This window comes from Elgaria multicarinata, chromosome 22 (genome assembly GCF_023053635.1).
Source record: "Elgaria multicarinata webbii isolate HBS135686 ecotype San Diego chromosome 22, rElgMul1.1.pri, whole genome shotgun sequence".
Lineage (NCBI taxonomy): Eukaryota > Metazoa > Chordata > Lepidosauria > Squamata > Anguidae > Elgaria > Elgaria multicarinata.
The window spans coordinates 14609216-14629481 of record NC_086192.1 but is presented as its reverse complement, the minus strand read 5'-3'; the positions used below and the strand labels follow the sequence as shown (position 1 = coordinate 14629481).

General features: G+C 49.9%; 2 protein-coding genes, 1 long non-coding RNA gene and 1 other non-coding gene across 4 annotated transcripts in view; 1 reads left to right on the top strand and 3 right to left on the bottom strand.

Moving 5' to 3' along the window:
* The window catches only part of AP2B1 (adaptor related protein complex 2 subunit beta 1), a 44102-nt gene extending 38132 nt beyond the window's left edge, over positions 1–5970 (bottom strand). Inside the window, exons 1-2 of the mRNA XM_063146364.1 lie at positions 5848–5970; positions 1985–2043 (exon numbers count right to left, since the gene is read on the bottom strand). Coding sequence (XP_063002434.1) covers positions 1985–2021 — 37 coding nt within the window. The 5' untranslated portion in view covers positions 2022–2043; positions 5848–5970. The remainder of the gene's footprint in view (positions 1–1984; positions 2044–5847) is intronic.
* A 536-nt stretch (positions 5971–6506) lies between these two features.
* Positions 6507–15447, top strand: PEX12 (peroxisomal biogenesis factor 12). Its single transcript, XM_063146417.1, has 4 exons — positions 6507–6520; positions 8368–8533; positions 10964–11523; positions 13977–15447. The coding sequence occupies exons 2-4, from the start codon at positions 8408–8410 to the stop codon at positions 14374–14376; spliced, it is 1086 nt and encodes a 361-aa protein (XP_063002487.1). The 5' UTR covers positions 6507–6520; positions 8368–8407; the 3' UTR covers positions 14377–15447.
* A 1898-nt stretch (positions 15448–17345) lies between these two features.
* Positions 17346–19308, bottom strand: LOC134412546 (uncharacterized). The gene is made up of 3 exons (XR_010026424.1): positions 19278–19308; positions 18138–18290; positions 17346–17463 (listed from the first exon to the last, which is right to left on the bottom strand). It is a non-coding gene; the product is annotated as an uncharacterized LOC134412546 (long non-coding RNA).
* On the bottom strand, positions 18593–18689 carry LOC134412839 (Z30 small nucleolar RNA). Its single transcript, XR_010026438.1, has one exon. It is a non-coding gene; the product is annotated as a Z30 small nucleolar RNA (small nucleolar RNA).
* Positions 19309–20266: the final 958 nt, after the last annotated feature.

Genomic DNA, 20266 nt, shown 5'->3' with positions numbered 1-20266 from the left:
TTACATTGCGAGCCTCTGGTCAAAAGGTGTCTTTTTTATATACAGATGTACAGAACTCAGAAAACGTCTCCGGCTCGTCACGCCTAACGGAAGCTCAGCTTCCGGGACGCGGTGACCAGGGACCCAGGTGGATGCTGGGAATCTCAGTCGCTGCCCGAGGGCGGGGAGGCAGAAAGGGGGCAAGAAGGAAAAAGCAAGGAGGGGAAAACGCCGGAGCCAGGACCACAAAGCGAGCGCACCATTACGAAGCAGGGAGGCTTTTCGGCAGCCAGGAAGGGTCAGAGATCAAGACGCATTAGAATCACAGGAGGAGACGCCTTGTCCGGTCTCAGACACACGCTGGGTGATCTGGTTAGGATGCCGGTCAAAAACTGGGCAAACGACAGATCATCTTGCCAGATCAAAGGGTGGCAAGTATTCCGTGAAGGAATGGAGGCCCCCCCACCACCACCAACAGAGACTCTGGGCGCTAAGCTCCATCTCGGCGCGTCTCCTTCGATGAGACAGCTGGAGTCGCCCACACGCCCTTCTCTTCCTCGCCAGTCCTCTATCCCTTCCACAGTGACACGGGCCAGGAAATTTCCCAAAGCAGAAAATTTCCCAGGGCTTTCATTTTTTCCGAGGAAAGCTTTTCCGTTTCGAAAGTTTCCAAGTAACAATGAATGGGGTGCCGGCTGCAAATACCGTATCAGGCAGGATTGGTAGCTTTCCATCTTGACAAGAACTTCCAATTTTAAAAGTCTCTAAAATAGAACACTGACATCTCACTAAAAGCACAATCCTGAAATTCATTTTCAGGCAGAAAAACGTCCTACAATACTATGAAGATTTAGAGGGAAAAGTCCTACCATCCTGTGCTTGTTCAGGCAGAAAAACGTCCTACAATACTATGAAGATTTAGAGGGAAAAGTCCTACCGTCCTATGCATGTTCAGGCAGAAAAATGTCCTACAATACTATGAAGGTTTAGAGGGAAAAGTCCTACCATCCTGTGCATGTTCAGGCAGAAAAACGTCCTGCAATACTATGAAGGTTTAGAGAAAAAAGTCCTACCATCCTGTGCATGTTCAGGCAGAAAAATGTCCTACAATACTATGAAGATTTAGAGGAAAAAGTCCTACCAACCTGTGCATATTCAGGCAGAAAAATACTATGAAGGTTTAGAGGGAAATTCCTACCATCCTGTGCATGTTCAGGCAGAAAAATACTATGAAGGTTTAGAGGGAACAGTCCTACCATCCTGTGCACGTTCAGGCAGAAAAACGTCCTGCAATACTATGAAGGTTTAGAGAAAAAAGTCCTACCATCCTGTGCACGTTCAGGCAGAAAAAAGTCCTACAATACTATGAAGGTTTAGAGGAAAAAGTCCTACCAATCTGTGCATGTTCAGGCAGAAAAATACTTTGAAGGTTTAGAGGGAAAAGTCCTACCATCCTGTGCATGTTCAGGCAGAAAAACGTCCTACAATACTATGAAGGTTTAAAGGAAAAAATCCTAAGTTCCTATGCATGTTTAGTTGGTCAGGCAAAATGGGGCGAGGACTGAGGAATGGGGCGTGGACATCTGGGGAACCCGAGGGCCCTATTTGGCTTGCTGTTCTGCACCTCCGGTATAGGCGATCTCCTTTTACCTGAAAACTATATGGCAGATTTCAAACGGCAAAAGGAAATGAGCGTCAAGTGACACGTGAGACTTTTCTCAGCCCTACGGTTATGGCTCTGGCGTGGATGTCTTGAGGAGCCGGGACAAACATGACCCACTGCGGTTGCGGTAGGAGGAAGAACCTCCATGAGGTCTAGCATGCTGCATAGGCGTCTGAACGCCCCCTCCCCCCTCCCCTACCTCCCCCCCTCACACCAGATGGAAGGGTTGCAGGACCAGGGTCCACGTCGACAAGGCCCAGCTCAGGGGAGTCTACGTCAAAAACTTCCCCTCCCCATCTCTAGGGACCCGCTCCGGCATCAGGTTAACGCGCGGAATCAAACCTTTTTTATTGGTGGTGAAGTATTTGGAGTCCGTCATGGCTGCAGCCTTCTGATCGCACCTGGAAAGACAACAGCAAGGCTACGTTTTAAAGAACCCGCAGCAGGGATTTAAAGCATTTTTGTGAGGTTTTTACAGACGTTGCACAAGAGAAATCTTGGATCTGAGCCATTTCTATGCCTGTTCAGGATCGGAACATACGAACAGCCCTACGCCAATGAGAACAGGTTAATTTTAAAAAGTTCTGGTATCTCCTCAATATGCCCGTGAATATAACCCTCGGAAGCACCTTCCGGTTGGCTGAGAGATTATGGGAACTGTAGTACAATACATAGGGAGGGACCCAGGTTCGAACAACATGCTGAGATCGCATGGGGGGCTGCATACTCAAAATGGTGCCCGGCACGTACCACGGTTCATCGCGGGTTAAACAACCCATGGTGAGCCCAGCATGACATGCGAACTCGGGCGCTGGGATGCTCAGAGCACTTCCTTTTCATAGAATCATAGAATCGCAGAGTTGGAAGGGGCCTACAAGGCCATCGAGTCCAACCCCCTGCTCAATGCAGGAATCCACCCTAAAGCATCCCTGACAGGTGGTTGTCCAGCTGCCTCTTGAAGGCCTCTAGTGTGGGAGAGCCCACAACCTCTCTAGGTCACTGGTTCCATTGTCATACTGCTCTAACAGTCAGGAAGTTTTTCCTGATCTCCAGCCGGAATCTGACTTCCTGTAACTTCAGCCTGTTATTCCGTGTCCTGCACTCTGGGATGATGGAGAAGAGATCCTGGCCCTCCTCTGTGTGACAACCTTTTAAGGATTTGAAGAGTGCTATCATGTCTCCCCTCAATCTCCTCTTCTCCAGGCTAAACCTGCCCAGTTCTTTCAGTTTCTCTTCATAGGGCTTTGTTTCCAGACCCCTGATCATCCTGGCTGCCCTCCTCTGAACACGCTCCAGCTTGTCTGCGTCCTTCTTGAATTGTGGAGCCCAGAACTGGACGCAATGCTCTACCGCACCCCAGGCAGGAATCAGGAGTCTGAAACAGCAGGGTGGTTTGGTGACACGGGAGAAGAGATGAACTTGAAATTGTGGCAGCGAGGTTTGCCTTCTCCCCGTTCAAGCATCTTAGCCACTCTCGGAGGCCAATAATGTTGCAGGTTTGCGAGGTTCAACCCATATTTAGGGACCCACTGCAGGATCCATTCATAAGAACTGCCCTCTCCTCATTCTCCTTTTTCAGCCAACAAAAGAGGGGATTTTATTTATTTATTTTAGCATTTTTATCCCGCCCTTCAGCCAAAAAGGCTTCCAAAGCAGCTCACAAAAATATTGCTTAAGACGTTCCCTGCCCACAGGCTAATTTCGCCCACTTCTCTCCCAAACCCAGAGTGGGAACCGGATCAGCGACCCCTCTGGGACCGTGGACGGGCACCATTCCGGGTCCTAACCCCTAAGGCAGGAGTCCCCCCCAACCCCTTTGGACCCACGGGCAGATTTGGGCAATTCGAGAAACGGCCGTGAGCACCAGCACAAAATGGCTCCCAGGGAGGATGTGGCTAGTCGCATCATGGCTGCCATGGGGGTGCTGGCTACTCCAACGTAGGCCGAAGCCGTGGTGGTGGTGAGAGAAATCGTGAGTCTAGAGGGTGGGGTAACAGCAAGGCGGAGGGGTGGAGGAGAAAGAAAGAGCAAGACTACCCTGACATTTTTCCAAGGCTTTATTTTTAAAAAAATGTTTCTGAAGTGGGCAAGGAACGGAGAGGTTCTTCTCTATTCAGGCCTCATCTAGAGTATTGCGTCCAGTTCTGGGCTCCACAATTCAAGAAGGACGCAGACAAGCTGGAGCATGTTCAGAGGAGGACAACCAGGATGATCAGGGGTCTGGAAACAAAGCCCTATGAAGAGAGACTGAAAGAACTGGGCATGTTTAGCCTGGAGAAGAGGAGATTGAGGGGAGACATGAGAGCACTCTTCAAGGACTTGAAAGGTTGTCACACAGAGGAGGGCCAGGATCTCTTCTCGATCCTCCCAGAGTGCAGGACACGGAATAACGGGCTCAAGTTAAAAGAAGCCAGATTCCAGCTGGACATCAGGAAAAACTTCCTGACTGTTAGAGCAGTACGACAATGGAACCAGTGACCTAGGGAGGTTGTGGGCTCTCCCACACTAGAGGCCTTCAAGAGGCAGCTGGACAACCCTCTGTCAGGGATGCTTTAGGGCGGATTCCTGCACTGAGCAGGGGGTTGGACTCGATGGCCTTGTAGGCCCCTTCCAACTCTACGATTCTATGCTTCTGTGATTAGGCGCCATGTTGGGGACCCCTTCTGTAATGTCTACCATCACCCGACGTTCATCTTCTCTTCCCTTTCCTCACTCACTGCGCTGGCTTTGTATCGGCAGCCCCTCTGTGTCTCCATCTTGCCTCTGACACGATCCACCTTCTGCCCCTTGCTAGACCTCGAAGGCACCCCCCCCATCTCTTGCCCTGCCCCACAAGCAGGGCTGCTTTTTTCCTCCTCCAGACTCAGCTCCCAATCCTCGGCCACAGACCCTCCTTCTTCCCCCACTGCCTCTGCCCCCATTGAGGGGTGACGAGGGCATTCCTCCCCCACGGACACTGCCCTACTAAGAGGGGAGAAGACCATCTCCACTTCTCTTCTCTACACCCACCACCCACCCCCACAGCCAATGCCCCCTTCCCCTCCTGCACAGCTGCATTTGCCCAGGGCCGCCTCTCCCACCGCCGTTCCCCCCCACTGCCCTGTCTGAGATTGTAAGCTCCTTGGGGCAAAGACCAGCCTGGCTGGGACGGGGGCAGAGAACAGGGGCGCTATTAGGTTCTGTCACACAGAGAGCTGCCTCTGACGTCATCCTGCCCCCCCGCCCCCCCTCCTCACCCTGCTCCCCCTCAAAAGGGTGGGGTGGGGGTGATGATGCTGATAACACCATAACTGGAATCGCTTTGGCCTTGTTTCCAATTGCAATTCTTAATGTTGTGCTTCTCATTATTGCCTCTTAAAGGAGATCTGAACATTTAGATGAGGTTTTGACATTTCATTACGTTCAGCAGTTTGCAAATATCACACACGAATGAATGAATGACGTCAATAAATATTCTAAATAAATAAATAAATAATGGGGGGCTCCTTCCAACAGACCCCTCCCCAAAGACTTCCCCCACCACCATCCTCCCCCTCTCAAATCCCTTTCCCTGCCCCCCCACCAGCCAACTGAGCCCCACAACAGACCCTTTTAAGACACCCCCCCAGGATCCCCCCCTTTTCAAAGCCCCCTTCCAATATGGGGAGGGGGCGAGACCCCCCCTTGTCCCTCCATCCTCCCCAACCCCCCTCCCCAAATTGAGGATAGAAAAAAGGAGGAGGGTTTGAACCTCCCTTCCCCCCCATATCAAGCCTCTGCCATCCCCCTCCCCCATTTTAAGACACCCCCCCAGGATTCCCCCCCTTTTCAAAGCCCCCCTTCCAATATGGGGAGGGGGCGAGACCCCCCCTGTCCCTCCATCCTCCCCAACCCCCCTCCCCAAATTGAGGCTGGAAAAAAGGAGAGTTTGAACCTCCCTCCCCCCCATATCAAGCCTCTGCCATCCCCCCCATTTTAAGACACCCCCCCAGGATTCCCCCCCTTTTCAAAGCCCCCCTTCCAATATGGGGAGGGGGCGAGACCCCCCCTTTTCCCTCCATCCTCCCCAACCCCCCTCCCCAAATTGAGGCTGGAAAAAAGGAGGAGGGTTTGAACCTCCCTCCCCCCCATATCAAGCCTCTGCCATCCCCCTCCCCCCCATTTTAAGACCCCCCCACATTCTTTCAGGGGGAGGAGCTCCCAGGTAAGGTCCCTCCCCCACTCACCTGGAAGCAGGGGGCGATTCCACCGAGAAAGAGAGAGAGAGGGGGGGGGTCGATGACGTTGGAGGGGGGGTCCTTTTTTTTCCCGCGTGGGGGGGGGGTCTCCTCCAGGAGCAAACGGCCACCGCGAGCCAGAAAAAAAAAACTGCCTGTCTTGGGAGGCGACCGGAAACCGGGCTGTCTGGGAGGACCGACCATGGACGCCCGCCACGCCTTCCTGCCTAGAGCGCCCCTCTGGACCATAGAGCTTCGCTACTAGAGCGACGCGTCCACTTCCGGCGGGGGCGTGACAGGAGACAGGAAGCCATAGTTCAACGAAACGGGAGAGTAGCTCCAACACAGGCCACGATCCCTTTTTCACCTCGTGATCCCTGGACTCGGCTTCTCGCTTTTTAAACTTCTCAGTGAGAAGTTTAAGTGAAATGTGTGTGTGTGTGTGAGGGGCGGGGGGGGGGGGGAGGGGTTGGTTTCCACCATAGAGATGCCAAGCCCTAGAGCGGAACCGCCATATCCCAGCTTTGGTTGTGTGTGTTTTTTTTGCCCCGGAAGTCCCGCCTCCGAAATGCCCTCTATACCTATAAGGGCCCGAGCTTTCCTCCCGAGCTCTAAAGTGCCATGGAGATTCGGTAGTGGAACGTGCTAGAGCGGCACTTCCGGTGGGACCTTGGCTCAGACGGTAAGACCATAGAGCCAAGGGGGCTGAAGTGGGGGGCTGGGAGGTATTGATAAGGGGGGTGAAGAGGTGGGGGGTGAAGGGGTGCAGGCCCTTGAAAGCGGGATAAAAATACTGTAATATAATAATACTATTATACTGTAATAATACTGTAATATAATAATACTGTAATAAATTATATATATATATATAAATAGGTCTGAAACACCATGCTATCCAATTATTTATTTATTTTATTTATTTACTTTATTTATAGACCCACTCCCCCATTGAAAATTTCAGAGATAAAGAAATAATAATAATAATAATAATAATAATTTATTTATTTATTTATTACCCGCCTCTCTCTCCCTTGGGATCGATGAAAATAAAATGAAAATAAAAACAGAATGAAACACTTTAAATCAGATTTTTAAAGAAGCCAACGGTACAGCGAATCTTGGCTGGCCATTAAGGAAAGGCTTCCTGGAATAATGGCGTTTTCAGGAGGCACCAAAAGGAATACAAAGAGATGTCCGATGCAGTCTAATGTTTAGAAGGCTGGCCCCGAGGGGGAGCATGTTCAGATTTCAAAGCCGGTGTCTAATGTCAGAAGGAAACGCGCTGGAGCGTGTTTGGAAGTTACATTGGCTGACCAGGAATGGCTGCCCTGTATCCCAGATGCCCATGGAAAGTTGTTTATGGCTATTCAGTGAGCATAAGGAGACCTCTGCACATGTTCAGAGGGCTGATGCTGACTCCCCCATCCATATACTCAGCATGTGAGAAAATTTTTTCAATTTTCCACTCCCCCCCCCCCCCCCACAGAGCGCACTGAATTTTGATTTCAAAATCTGAATTTGATTTGTATGCCTTCAGGTTTCTACAACCTGGTGCTTCCAGACATTGTTGGACTACAACTCCCACCATCCCTGCCACGGAGGCAGATTTGTCGTCTAACACCATCTGGAAGGCACCAGGTTTATTTATTTACAACGTATATACCTCTCCCCATTCAAGAATTTCAGAATGGTGAAGAAAGAGAATAAAAACAGAAATAAAATCACAAAGTGCAAATAAACCGTGGTTGGTCATTAAGGGAAGGCTTCCTGGAACAACGTTTTCTGGAGGTGCTGGAAGGAATACAAAGATGGTGCCTGCCTGATCTCCAGAGGCAGGGAGTTCCACAGGAGGGGAGGCCACCACGCTGAAGGCTCTGCCCCTGGTGGACTCCAATAGGGTCACAGGTCCATGTGGAACCACCGGGAGCAGGCCCTCAGATGACCTCAGTAACCGGGCAGGTTGTTATTATTATTATTATTATATTTATTGTATCCCACCTTTTGCCCAGTGCTGGGCCTCAAGGTGGCCTTACAAAGTTTAAAACATACATTGGGGGCGGGACACACATAAGCATTTAAAATTCACAACAAAATTATAAGACATTAACATAGTTGGAGGACCAAATTACTCTCCAAAGGCCTGCTGGAACAAAAAAGTTTTTGCCTGCTTCAAGGAGGGAGCCAGGGAAGAGAGTTCCAAAGCCCTGGAGCAGCCACCAAGAAGGCCCTCTCCCGTGTTCCCACCAAGCGTGCCTGTGAAGATGGTGGGACTGAAAGAAGGGCTTTTCCAGAAGATTTTAAAGCACAGGCAGGCTCATAAGGGAGAATACAGTCTTTCAAACGTGCAAAGATTGGTAGGGGAGAAGGCTCCTTCCAGGTATCCTGGTCCCAAATGGTTGGGATAATCAGATTATGTCATCAGATTATCCTGGGAAAGGCAAATTGCCCCCCTGTTCTCCTTCTAGATGAGGCTTTTGGAGTCCTGATCAGAAAGGATTCGAGTAACCAATTCTGAATCTTTTGCAGAAGATTTTGCAGAAAGCCTGGACTTCCCAACCCGGAGGAGGCCATGGCAGAACGTGGGGCACACCTCACCGCCGCCTTCCCGTACGCGGACAGGCCTTCCATCTTCGAGGTCGTAGCGCAAGATAGTTTGATGTCTGCCGTGAGGCCAGCACTTCAGCATATGGCCAAGGTAAGAATCATAGAATAGCAGAGTTGGAAGGGGCCTCTAAGGCCATCGAGTCCAACCCCCTGCTCAATGCAGGAATCCACCCTAAAGCATCCCTGACAAATGGCTGTCCAGCTGCCTCTTGAAGGCCTCTAGTGTGGGAGAGCCCACAACCTCCCTAGGTCACTGGTTCCATTGTCGCACTGCTCTAACAGTCAGGAAGTTTTTTCCTGAGGCCATTGGTAGGTAGCCTCAGCGAGGCTGTGGCTGCTTCTCTGCACTGGACCAAGGGATCCCTGGAGCCATGAAAAAATAGGAAAAGTGTGGGTAATAATAATAATTATTATTAATCATAATTTCTTACCCGCCTTTCCGTTTGGATCAAGGCAGGGAACAACAATAAGTATAAATACATAAAATTGATTAAAAACATAGTATACATTATTAAAACATCCTAACATTCCACTGGATAGGCCTGCCGGAAGAGATCAGTCTTTATTTTGGGGGGGTGGGGGTTAAATTCTAAAAGACTGTCAAGTTGACGAGTCTCCTCCGGCAGGCTGTTCCACAGTCTGGGAGCAGCAGAAGAGAAGGTCCCCTGGGTAACAGTTGTTAATCTAGTTCTTGCTAGCTGAAGTAGATTTTTCCCAGAGGACCTGAGTGTGCGGGGCGGACTGTATGGGAGAAGGCGATCCCGCAGGTAGCCTGGACCCAAACCAGGTAGGGCTTTAAAGGTGATGATAATAATAATAATATATTTATTTCTTACCCGCCTCTCCCTTTGGATCGAGGCGGGGAACAACATTAGAACAGGAATCAACACATCTTAAAAATTCATGATTTAACATTGATCTGGATAGGCCTGCCGGAAAAGGCTAGTCTTTAAAGCTGCCTTAAAATCACACAGAGAGTTAATTTTACGAATCTCCTCCGGCAGGCCGTTCCACAATCCGGGGGCAACAGAAGAGAAGGTCCTCTGGGAAACTGATGTCAGCCTAGTTTTAGCTGAGTGAAGTCAGTTCACCCCAGAGGACCTGAGTGTGCGGGGCAGACTATATGGGAGAAGGCGATCCCGCAGGTAACCTGGACCCAAACCATGTAGGGCTTTAAAGGGAATGACCAACACTTTGTACTTTGCCCGGAAACTAATTGGCAGCCAGTGTAGAGATTTTAAAACAGGTGTAGAAAAGACAGCGCTTGTAGCTCTGTGGTAAGGACGCTTTCCATGAAGGAGGTCCAGCATGAAACAACGCTCAGCAAACCCAGAATGATGTGGCATACCTACTGTCAAAGATTTTTGGAGTGCTCTAGGAACGTAGGAAGCTTCGACTGAATCAGGCCCTGGGTCCATCTACCCCAGTATTGTCGACACTGACTGGCAGCAAGGGCTCTTCAGGGTTTCCGGCAGGGTTCTTCCCTTGCCCTACCTGGAGATGCTGCCACGGATTGAATTGGAGACCCTGTGCATGCAAGGTGTCACGGTGGGGCCCGGCCGGGCTCCCTGGTTTGTTTTCAGCTGCTGAGTCCGACTCGGAGGTAGATCTCGAAGAAGCCCAGCCCAGGCAGGGAGCAGGGGTTGAAATCCCCCAAGATTAGCCAGGAGTCAAGGAGGAATCTTCCCAGGAACTTATCAAACAGGAGGCCCAGTTTCAGAGATTATCTCCGCCATTCCCCTGGGAACTCAGCGTTTGTCAGAGGTGGAGGGAGCATCGGAATTGATAGGTCCCAGATTCCAACGCAGGGTCAAGCAGGTGGAGGTGGGAGGAGGACCGCTGGGCTAACCACTCGCCAGAGGTTACAGCTTGAAGACCCTCCCTGAACGAGGAGTCCTGTAAAGGCCTGTCAGGCACAGCAGGAACCCGGACACTTAGTCGAGAGGCTCCTGCCTCACTTCGTTTGGCTACTTAAGCTTAGAGGACAGCTCCTAGCCTTCTCAGACACTGCAGGTGTGAAGAGGTGTTTCGTTTTTATTTATTTATTACGTTTATATACCGCCCTATAGTTGAAGCTCTCTGGGCGGTTTACAAAGATTAAAAGACTGACAGATACAAAACTTTAAACCATAAAAACGGCTAACATTTAAAACAATTTCTAAACTCTCAGCCAGGCCAAAGACAGTTCTGGAGTCAGTTAAAACTCAGCATATGCTGTTAAATGCGAAGGAGAAAAGAAAAGGCTTGACCTGGCGCTGAAAAGATAACAGCGTTGGCTCCAGGCGGGCCTCGTCGGGGAGATCGTTCCATAATTGGGGGGCCACCACAGAGAAGGCTTTGTGGATTGCAGCGAGTCTCCGCCGCCTGGTCAGAGGGCTTGGAATCCTCACTCAACGCAAGGGCTCTACCACTCCGCTAGGCCCCTGCCACCTACACAGGCGCAGAGATGGGGGGATCCCTGGCTTTTTCCTGACGCGCCCCTGATTTATTCATCTTGGACCGTGTCTGTCTTTTGCGCTAGGTGCTGGCCGAATCCAACCCCGGCCGTTACGGCTTCTTCTGGCGCTGGTTTGATGAGATCTATACTCTGCTGGACCTACTGCTCCAGCAGCACTACCTCTCCGGCTGCAGCGCCTCTTTCCCCGAAAACTTCTACGGCTTGAAGCGGGTCGTGCTGCGAGGCGGGGGCGGCGAGCCGCGGGGGCGTCCGGCCACCGCCGGGCTGCCCCCGCAACACCACTGGAGATCTCTTTGCTTGCTGGTCCTCGTCCCTTACCTGAAGACCAAGCTGGAGAAACTGATCTCCCGGCTGCGGGAAGAAGACGACTATTCTATCCACCCGCCGTCGTCCTGCTGGAAGCGCTGCTATCGGGCCTTCCTGGCCGCATACCCCTTTGTGAACCTGGCCTGGGAGGGTTGGTTTCTGTCCCAGCAGCTGTGCTACATCCTGGGGAAGGCCCAGCATCACTCGCCCCTGCTCCGGCTGGCCGGCGTGCGGCTAGTCCGGCTGACGGCAGAAGACCTGCAGGCCTTTGAGGAGAAACGGCTGGTCGCCCGTGCAGCTCCACAGCCGTCGGGCAGGTGAGTTAGACTTGAAACCGCCGTGCTCTGTAGCGCTGTAGTACCGTATTTCTTCAATTTAAGACGCACTTTCCCCCCCATATAAACATCTCTAAAAACGGGGTGCATCTTAGAATCGCGGGTGTGTCTTAGGTTTTTTTTAAACTGAAATTAGTGTGCATCTTACAATCGATGGCGTCTTACAATCGAAGAACTACGGTAATAACAGCTGAACCTCCTGGCCTGGATTGCATTTTCGCTTCTTCTATAGATTTTATTTTATTTAAAACGATTCTCGGCCGCCTTTCGGGGCAGAAGCCGTCGCAGGGCGGCTTGCAACAATAAAAATACATAAAGCAGTTAAACTATTAAAAGCAATAAAAATATGGACACGATAAAATAGCAATCATAACAACGATGAAACGAGAAGAACGCAGATAGCAGCAACAGCTGCAGTCGTGCCACGAGAAGGCCAAGGTACAATGAGATAGCTTCAAGGCCTCCTTAAAAGCCTGCAATGATGGGAATGTGGCGGGCATCCAGTGGCAGCTTGTTCCAAAGGTGTGGGGTCACAGCAGAGAAGGCCCTCTCACGTGCGATCTCCTGCCTAATTGCATTGACGATGGGGGGAAATGAGAAGCACCTCTCTTTCCGAACTTAAAGTGCAGGCAGGCTGATATGGGTGAAGGCTGTCCTTCAAGTAACTGGGTCCCAAACTGTTTAAGAATTTAAGAACATCAGAAGAGCCCTGATGCTGGATCAGACCAAGGGTCCATCTAGTCCAGCAATCCGATCACACAGTGTCCAACCAGCTGTCGACCAGGGAACCATTCAGTTGTAGATCGCAAGCTGAATATGAGCCAACAGTGCGATATGGCTGCAAGAAAGGCAAATGCTATTTTGGGCTGCATTAATAGAAGTATAGCTTCCAAATCACACGAGGTACTGGTTCCTCTCTATTCGGCCCTGGTTAGGCCTCATCTAGAGTATTGCGTCCAGTTCTGGGCTCCACAATTCAAGAAGGACGCAGACAAGCTGGAGCGTGTTCAGAGGAGGGCAACCAGGAAGATCAGGGGTCTGGAAACAAAGCCCTATGAAGAGAGACTGAAAGAACTGGGCATGTTTAGCCTGGAGAAGAGAAGATTGAGGGGAGACATGAGAGCACTCTTCAAATACTTAAAAGGTTGTCACACAGAGGAGGGCCAGGATCTCTTCTCGATCCTCCCAGAGCGCAGGACACAGAATAACGGGCTCAAGTTAAAGGAAGCCAGATTCTGGCTGGACATCAGGAAAAACTTCCTGACTGTTAGAGCAGTACGACAATGGAATCAGTTCCCTAGGGAGGTTGTGGGCTCTCCCACACTAAAGGCAGCTGTACAACCCTCTTTCAGGGATGCTTTCAGGTGGATTCCTGCATTGAGCAGGGGGTTGGACTCGATGGCCTTGTAGGCCCCTTCCAACACTACTATTCTATGATTAGGACAGCACCCTCCCACCCATGTTCCCCAGCAACTGGTGTATGAAGGCTTACTTCCTCTGCTACTGGAGGTTGCACTTAGCCATCAGTAGCCATGGATAGCCTTCTCCTCCAGGGGTTTGTCTGGATTGCATTTTATCTTCTTTTGATTAGGAACCTAAGAAGAGCCGTGCTGGCTGTGACCAAGGGTCCATCTGGTCCAGTATTCTGTTCACACAGTGGTTTCCCATGGGAAGCCAAAGGGGCTGAAGCAACTCCCTTGTGAGGAAAGGTTAGAGCCGATCGGATTCTTTAGCTTAGAAAAGAGGTGAGGGGAGAACTGATAGAGGTATACAAAGTCAGGCATGGTGTGGAGATTGTGGACGGGGAGACATTTTTCTGCCTCTCCCATAATACTAGAATCCAACGAGGTCGTCCCAGGAAGCTGATGGGTGGGAGATTCAGGACAAATCAAAGGGCGGACTTCCCACAACAGAGTTAAACTCTGGAACTCGCTGCCACAGGATGGAGTGATGGCCACCAATTGGGACGGCTTTAAAAGGGGGCTGGATAAATTCCCGGAGGAGGCTATCAAGGGCTACTAGCCCTGATGGCTATGTGCTACCTCCGGTATCAGAGGCAGTAAGCCTATATACACCAGTTGCTGGGGAACATGGGCAGGAGGGTGCTGTTGCACCATGTCCTGCTTGTGGGTCCCTGGTTGGCAGCTAGTTGGCCACGGACTAACAGAGCACTGATGAACTTACGACGTTTTAAAAAGGGATTAGTGCCGTTCCTGGAGGACTGTCTGGTAGTTAAGATAGTTGCATGGAACTTCCAGGTTTCGGGACGGTCTGTTTTTGAATGCCAAAAGCTAGGGGCCAGCAATGGGATGGTCGGAATGGGAATTCAGCGCGGGTAGCCTGTTCTTGTGCTCTGGCCTCGCCTGGGTTTGAATCTCCTTGCCTGCTGCCCACAGAGAAAAGTCCTCTGTTCATGCTTTTCTGTCTCTCTCCAGCTTGAAAGAGCGGGCGCAGTCCGCCGGGAAGAAAGCCCTGGGCGGCGTGGCCTTCTCGCTCTCCACCGGCCTCTCCGTGGGCGTCTTCTTCCTCCAGTTCCTGGAATGGTGGTACTCGTCTGAAAACCAGGAGACCATCAAGTCTCTGACCGCTCTGCCCGCCCCACCACCGCCCGTGCACCTGGACCTCGGGGCGGACGCCCCGCTCTTGCCCAGGCTCAAGACGGTGTGCCCGCTGTGCCACAAAATCCGCGCCAACGACACGGCCCTCTCCACCTCCGGCTTTGTGTTCTGTTACCGCTGCATCTACAACTACGTCAAGCGGCACCAGCGCTGCCCCGTCACCGGCTATGCCACGGAACTTCAACACCTTGTCAAATTATACACGCCTGAAAACTGACGGGTGCAGCCAGCTTCCTCTGTCTCTCGGCGTTGCTGTACGTGGCGTTTGCGCCGGCGCGGGCCTGTTCGATTGAAAATATCCACTGCGGCATCCGAGGACTTTTTACTGGCAGAGTAGGTGGCCGCTAAGAGCTTGGCTGACTGTTTATACTAGATGCTTGGTAAGCAGGCAGGCTCTGCCTGTTGGGAATTCTTCCCTTACCTCACTCAGCTAATTTCCCCTAGAAACGGAGGAGCAAGGGAAGGTTAGCTGTGTGAGATAACTAGTGAGAGAGAAAATGATCACACCTTCTTCCTTCTCGGAATGGCGTGAAGGCACACCTCCCCTGCAGATTATCATGTTGACAATCTTCTCATGGATAGGGATGTGTCCTGAAATCTCACTAAAAAGGAATGAGATACAATAGAATGTTCTTCCTAGTTATCTCACTCGGCTAATTATCCCCTATTGCTCAGCTGCTGGGGGAAACGTTAGCTGAGTGAGATAACTGGAGTGAGAGATTGGCTGTTTTTTGGTTCAAATTTAAACCGAAATCACGACGGCAGCTCTGCTTGAAGACAAAGCATTTTGGAGCCTGCCATCATTTGCCTGAGTGTTCTGTTATCCCCTACTTTGCGTGTACATCCTTCTGTGCACATTGCTGCAAACCATAGAAATGCCTCTAGTCCGCATGGTTTTCTGTACGTTCATGGAAAATACACATGAACAGTTTGGGTTTTTTTAATTAAACTGTTTGTATATATTTTCCATGAACATTTTTTTAAAAATAATAGACTAGTTTGTCAAAGCATTTCTGTTTTTTGGGGGAGGGTTTATTGCATGCAAAATCTTTGTAGCAAAAAAAACCCACCACCAGCAGCCTAACAGAATTATCCATTTGAAACTCATTTGAGGGCGGGCGGGGGGGGGGGGGGATAAACTTGTCAAAGAGCCAAATAAGAAGGTCTTTGAGCAACGCTACAGCTGAGGGATACAACAGGTGAACGTATCCTCACTCACATGGCTCTTTTCGAAGTCCATCAAAGCCAGGACTCTGAAATACGTAAAAGTGCTTTATTCAAAATAAAAGATAGCACGCTTAATATTTCTACAAAATCTAGCAAATCCTGTTTTGTGCAGGTCGACAATTCTTAAACCCACAGCTGATTCTACTTCCCAGATTGGAACATCTCCTCATACGGCAAAAAGGGTACCGAACGTTTCAGGAAAACATTCTCGTTTGCTGCTTCTCATGTACGTGAATTGGAGATGTTTGGCTCTGCCAAATTTGTAGTCAAAGGGATGGATTGCTGCCTTGTGACTTATAGTCAACCAAGAGAAAGAAAACTAATATTTCCTGGGATCAATAATAATAATAATAATAATAATAATAATAATAATAATAGATTTCTTACCCACCTCTCCACTTGGATCGAGGCGGGGAACAACGGTGAATATAAAACACATTAGAAACTGATTAAAACCATAGCATACATGATTAAAACATCCTAAAAACATTCTAAAATTTCACTGGATTTTAGCTTGTTAGGAACCCTTCCCATGCAGCGATGCATTGCAGGGGACGGTTTTTGCAGTGGCGGAACAGTTATGCTACAGGGATACCTGCCCCTCTTTGGTTATCTTGTCCTGATGGAAAATACACTGAGTTTTAGAAGAAGCCCAGAACAGAGGTTGAAAACATCTGGGCGAAGATTTGGATGTGTCAAAGAGATGAATGCCAAAACACCATGTGTGTGTGTGTATTTTTGCCCCACCTTAATCTTTATTTACTTATTGTGTTTACATACCGCCCCATAGCCGAAGCTCTCTGGGCAGTTTACAAAAGTTTAAAACAGTAAACATTAAAAACAAATATACAAAGTTTAAAAACATAAAAAGCATAAAAACAACAGTATTAAAATTCATTGCTCTGGTGTCAGCCTTCTGTGAATACACTTAGGCTGAGAAAGGTTAGGATTTTGACAGAAGCTTTTTCCACGTTCCGTACACAGAAATGGTTTTTCACCTCTGTGAATTCTTTGATGTGAAGTAAGGATGGACGTACGACTGAAGCTTTTCCCACACGCCACACATTTGTATGGTTTCTCCCCTGTGTGGGTTCTTTCATGTGCGAAGAGAGTTCCTCTCCGACAGAAGCTTTTTCCACTCAAAACATTTATATGGCCTCTCTCTTGTGTGAATTCTTTGACAGGCATTAAGAGTACTACTTCTGCAGAAACCCTTTCCGTACTGTCTGCATTTATACGGTTTCTCCCCCGTGTGAGTTCTTTGATGTATGTTAAGGGTCCCCCAATCGCTGAAGCTGTTACCACACTGCACGCATTTATATGGTTTACGCTCTGCGTGGCTACTTTGATGTCGTGCAAGGTGATGGATTTGGCCGAAGGTTTTTCCACACACCAGGCGTTCGTACGGTTTCTCCCCCGTGTGGATTCTGCTACGTCTCTTTACGGCTGATTTACTTGAGAATATTTTCCCAGTCTGGACATTCTTCCTTTCCCTTTCCTTTGAAGCCTTCATGGGGGTTCAGGAGATGGTGGCCATCAGCACCACGAGAAGAGGAGGCTTTCCTGGTCCGCTTCTTTGACTCGGTTCTCATATCCCCTCAGGGTCCCCTTCGATTTCCATGCATCCCTCTTTGCCTTTTGTGTGTGATTGCTTGCAATGCTATCTCAGGTGGCTTCCCATAATTCTCATTATCTTGTGTGGCATCTGTTGATGTCCTCTTCCTCAGAACCAAGGACAAATGGATCTTCTTCGTCTTCCAGCCTGGAGATGAGGTCAGGTTTGGGCATTTCTAGGAAAGCCAAATTCTGGTAATTCTCCAACATGACCTCCTCGTACAGCGCTCTTTGGCCTGGATCCAGGAGAACCCACTCCCCGCAGGTGAAATACACAGCCACCTCCCCAAAGGTCACCAGATCCTGAAATGGCTGCATGGAAGCTCTTTCCTCTGACGCCATTGCAATGCCTGCTGTATCCTGCTTTTTCTCAGCTGTCCGCGCCTCACTCGTTCCACTGCTCCAACCAGCTCTTGGCTCTTGGTCTGTTCTGTTGTACTGCAAGCCAAGTGGTCTCGCCTTCCTGGAAGATGGAATTGGCTGGGCTCAGTACGATCTACCTTTTCCCTTTAAAAATCAATCAATCCCCCTTCCCTTAAAAAACAGAAAACCCACAAACCCCAGTTCATTAAACATTGCATGGCTGAGTGGCAAAATCCCCCCTCTCTTTTCCTACCTGCCTTGTCTGTATAACTGAGCAATAATTTGCACCAAAACAGCACAGTCAATAATTAAGCAGTACGTTAATTCCAGGAGACTTCTCTGGAATGGTTGTGAAAACTCTTTGACTCTAGAAATAACTTTTCCCCTCTACTCCATCTGTCTGTCTCTAGAAGCTTCGTTCAACTCTGGAATGGTTGTGAAAACTCTTTGACTCTAGAAATAACTTTTTCCCTCTACTCCATCTGTCTGTCTCTAGAAGCTTCGTTCAACCTGGTCCCTTCCAGAAGTTGCAGGCGCCCAATTCCCATCAGCCTGGCTAATGGCCAAGTATCCTGGGAGTTGTAGTCCAAAACATTTTATTTACCTATGTTTATTATTACTGTTACATTTATAATCTCAATAATATAATCCTTCAGCCAGCACAGAAACACAAGCTGCTTACACTATCGGCAGAGTACTAAAAAATAAACAAATTACAGGCTAGTAACTTTTGTGGGCTTATTTACAAGGCTGCTCTATGTGCCGATCACACACCTCTTTGCGTCCGCCGAGGTCGTTTTAAGCACTGGGATTAAAACTGAATCTGCTGGGAGAAGTTCTCCTCGAAGGGGTCTTGCTATCGAGTCGTCCACGTTTTTGGCTCCTCTGCTGTTCTTTCACGCACCAACATCAACCCAAAATCACAGCCTGTAAAACAGAGAAAGAGACGTTTGCTACTATTTTCAAACTATAGTAATCCCGACGTTTATGAAAGACTGCCTTCTCTCAACCCTGGTGCCTGCCAGATGTTTTGGGTTACAATTCCCAATAGTGTAACACATCTGGAGAGAAGGCCGGGGAAGGCAGACCTGCAGCAGCTCTCTGAAGCATCTTGAGTAGAAATCTAAGATTACATTGTTCTCCATCCAGCAGTAAGATGCATCCAGCAACTGGCGTGGAGATGAAAACCTAGCAGCCAGAAGCGCCGTCCGAACGAAGGCAGCCAAAATCTGCTCAGAGAGAAGATTACGTGATCACCTCCTGGTCAGAGCCAAAACCGAAGTTGTAGCAATACCAGGTCAGATTATACTTCACTCATCATTGCCTTTGGCATATCTCACAGGGAACACACACACACCCTGACCCACCCCAAATCTGACCAGATGGGAGACCCCCAAAGAGAACCTCCGCATCTAGGCACAGTCTACCTCTGAATACTATTGGGGAGGCAGAAGGTAAAAAAAAAAATGTCCCTTGTGGGTTTCTCACAGGCGACTTGGTGAAAACAAGATGTTAAAGGGGTCTGATTTAAGCAGGACTTTGGGCTCTCCCATTCAAATCAACCCTCCCTCCCTAGCCCGGCACCCTTTAGAGGTTTGAGACTACAACTCCCATCACTCCCAGGCAGAAAGCCAACCTTCCTCCCACCAGCACCCTCCAGAGATGTGGGATCACAACTCCCACCATCCCCACACAGCCTTCCCAGCCCTGCGCCCTCCAGATGCATGGGAATGCCACTCCCATCATCCCCAACCAATGAGCGTGGTGATGGGAGCTGTAGTTCCACATTTCTGGGGGGCGCGGGGAGAGGCTGTGAGTTCCCCCCCATCACTTTCCCCCCCTTTCTTGCCACCCCCTGCCCAGGCTCTGGCCTGGATTCGTTCCCACGACCACAAATGCCTCCACGCGTCTCACCTCCTTCTGGCCTGAACGTTCCACGCTGCCATCTTGCCCCAAGAAAAGATGGCTGCCGGAAAGGATTCTGCCCTTACTCCCCGCTCAGCCAATCGCGGCTGCCCGGAGTGGGATCAGGTGACACGTCGCCCCCGCCCCCCCCACTCCCGAGGCGGTCTATAGAGGAAAGGCAAGAACAGCGCTCCACCGCACTTCGGGTTCCCGTTCTTCTTTGCGTTTACTGAGCGATCAAGCCCCACAGAAACCCGGGGGGCGGAGTCATAGAATCATAGAATAGCAGAGTTGGAAGAGACCTACAAGGCCATCTAGTCCAACCCCCTGCTCAATGCAGGAATCCACCTTAAAGCATCCCTGACAGATGGTTGTACAGCTGCCTCTTGAAGGCCTCTAGTGTGGGAGAGCCCACCACCTCCCTAGGGAACTGGTTCCATTGTCGTACTGCTCTAACAGTCAGGAAGTTTTTCCTGATGTCCAGCCGGAATCTGGCTTCCTTTAACTTGAGCCCGTTATTCCGTGTCCTGCACTCTGGGAGGATTGAGAAGAGATCCTGGCCCTCCTCTGTGTGACAACCTTTCAAGTATTTGAAGAGTGCTCTCATGTCTCCCCTCAACCATCTCTTCTCCAGGCTAAACATGCCCAGTTCTTTCAGTCTCTCCTCATAGGGCTTTGTTTCCAGACCCCTGACCATCCTGGTTGCCCTCCTCTGAACACGCTCCAGCTTGTCTGCGTCCTTCTTGAATTGTGGAGCCCAGAACGTGTCTCACGGCCATTGCATGTCATCAATGAGGCTTACTCCCCGGTAAGCGTACATGCACCCCTTTGCAACCCCCACGGCGGTTTTCCCAGCCTGATCCCACGTTTGTGTGCGTTTACTCAGAAGGAAGTCCCAGTGCCTACAAAGTGTTTGTGTACCCTGCTTGGCTTCCTGTTCTCCTGGCTAGGGGATGATAGGAGTTGTAGTTCAACACATCTGAAGGCCATTTACTGCT

Coding starts and splice junctions, on each gene's coding strand:
- PEX12 (XM_063146417.1), top strand. CDS start 8,408: ATGGCAGAACGTGGGGCACACCTCACCGCCGCCTTCCCGTACGCGGAC. Junction 8,534..10,963: donor CACTTCAGCATATGGCCAAG/GTAAGAATCATA, acceptor CTTTTGCGCTAG/GTGCTGGCCGAATCCAACCC. Junction 11,524..13,976: donor GCTCCACAGCCGTCGGGCAG/GTGAGTTAGACT, acceptor GTCTCTCTCCAG/CTTGAAAGAGCGGGCGCAGT.